This window comes from Myotis daubentonii, chromosome X (assembly GCF_963259705.1).
Source record: "Myotis daubentonii chromosome X, mMyoDau2.1, whole genome shotgun sequence".
Taxonomy (NCBI): domain Eukaryota; kingdom Metazoa; phylum Chordata; class Mammalia; order Chiroptera; family Vespertilionidae; genus Myotis; species Myotis daubentonii.
Genome location: NC_081861.1, coordinates 138,530,760 through 138,532,950, shown reverse-complemented (window position 1 = coordinate 138,532,950; position 2,191 = coordinate 138,530,760). Strand labels below are relative to the sequence as shown.

The 2,191-nt window shown below is 48.1% G+C and overlaps 1 protein-coding gene across 1 annotated transcript; it reads left to right on the top strand.

Moving 5' to 3' along the window:
* The first annotated feature begins 640 nt into the window (after positions 1-640).
* Positions 641-979, top strand: LOC132223742 (protein p13 MTCP-1-like). The gene has a single exon (XM_059678766.1). It carries the CDS (start codon positions 641-643, stop codon positions 977-979), a length of 339 nt encoding a protein of 112 aa, XP_059534749.1.
* The last annotated feature ends 1,212 nt before the right edge of the window (positions 980-2,191 follow it).

Sequence of the window (2,191 nt, the reverse complement as noted above, 5' to 3'; positions counted from 1 at the left end):
AATGCACTCCCACAGGGGGAGCGCCGCTCAGCCAAATGCAAGGCAAACAGCTGCCGAGCACACGGTTGGAGGGAGCCTCCACGGCAGCACTAAAGCGGGCCTAAGCCGTCAGTTGGACATCCCTCAAGGGGTCCCGGACTGGAAGAGGCCCCAGGGTTGGCTGAAGGACCTTCTACAGTGCATAGATTTTTGTGCAATGAGCCTCTAGTAATATTATAACTGTGTATGGTGTCAGATGGGTCTGAGATTAATTGCATGATTTCTTAGTCCAATATATAATGTCTAATCATTGGGGTGTACCCCTGAAATGAACCAAAGGTTGTATGTCAACTCATATAAAAAATGTTTTAAATATTCTATAGGGCCCTATTACCTCCACATACTCAAATTTTACTTTAAGTACGTTTTGTACAGTTTGTTCTAGGAGAGAGATCTAAAGCTCAAAAGAAAGAAAAGTTGAGATTTATAAATTTGCCAAATAAACCAAAGGCAACCACAAACACAACCGTAAAAACCATAAAGATAAAAGCTGAGGTAAAATGCGTTTGGAGACTCCATCCCCTGTATTTCGATGCCAGGACCAAAGTAGCGAGAGGCTCTGAGAAGCTGTGGCTGTTGCTCCTTGGACCACGGAGGGGTCATGGCCGAGCTCCCGTTGAAGGTGCACCTCAACTCGCATCCCTTTAGCCTGAGGATCCATGGGCACTCGGTGTATGTGGACGAGGACCAGCGTACGTGGCTACATCTCGTCATAAACAGAAGAGGTATCCTGCAAGTACGGTTGCGCCAGGAAAACATCCCCAGTGAGGATATCGGACTAATCACCATCCCGCTGACCTCGAGCAGCATGCCTTGCATGTGGAGGCTCCACCCTGTAGGCCACTACATGGACCACAAGAGCAGGTTCTGGCGCATCGTGCACCACGTCAAGCAGAATGGCGTGGAGGAAATGATCCTTGAGCTGATGGCAGATGCATAGGACATGTGCTGGGGTCCCTGGCTCTTGTCAACCTGAGCCCCAGTCCTGCTGGCCTGCCGGTGGGACGTGTATATTTCTTTTCACCTTCTTAATAAGCTCTTTTGTTCTATCTGCCACCCCCTGGGTTCAAGAGAATCTCTCTCTCTCTCTCTCTCTCTCTCTCTCTCTCTCTCTCTCTCTCTTTCTTCTTGTTCTTCTTCTTCTCCTTTCTCTCTCCCTTTCTGTCTCTTTGTCTCTCTGACTCTCTCTCTGTCTCACACCCTCTCTCTCAAATTAATAAAAGCATTTTGAATCAAGCTGGTGTTTCTCAGTGGTTGAGGGATGACTTATGAACCCGGAGGTCATGGTTCAATTCCTGGTTATTGCACAGACAAGAATTAACCAGTGAGCCCTGGCTTGTTTGGCTCAGTGGATAGAGGGTTGGACTGTGCACTCTGTAAGGTCCCAAGTTCGATTCTGGTCAAGGGCACACACTCTGCTTGTTGATTCGATCCCCAGTAGGGGTTGTGCAGGAGGCACCCGATGTATGATTCTGTCTCATCATTGATGTTTCTCGATCCCTTCCTGTATGAAATCAATCCTATATAATAAAGACCCAATATGCTACGTGTCCAGTGGACCAGTCATCTGTTCAACCAATGAAAGCTTAAAATGCAAATGATATACTGAGGTTGCTCAATTGCTCGCTATGACATGCATTGACCACCAGGGAGCAGACATTCCGACTGGTAGGTCAGCTTGCTGCAGGGGTCTGCCTGATCGGGACTGAGTGAGAAGGGCTGGACACACCCTGGAACCCTCCTATGGTTCTAAACCAGCTGGCCAACCTCCCTCATCCAACCCCGGCCCTGATCGTGCACTCGTGGGATCCCTTGGCCTAGCCTGTGCCCTCTCATAATCTGGGACCCCTCAGGCGAAGTCAGAGAGCCAGTTTCTGCTGATCCCCACAGGCCAGGCCCAGGCACCACACTGGAGCATGAATTCGTGCACTGGGCCTCTAGTAAAAATATATTAAACAGAGATAGACAAAGTAAAAGACCTTAAGCCTGAAAATATTAGCCCAGCCCTGGTAGACAAGCCTCAAAGATATCACTGGAAATAGTTTTCATTTCAATGACCAGGGTTCTCATTGTTTGATCTTCTGAGGTTCATCAACCCATACTACCCTCTTCAAAAAAAGAACGAATGTTTGGGGGATTATGGGTGTTTTAT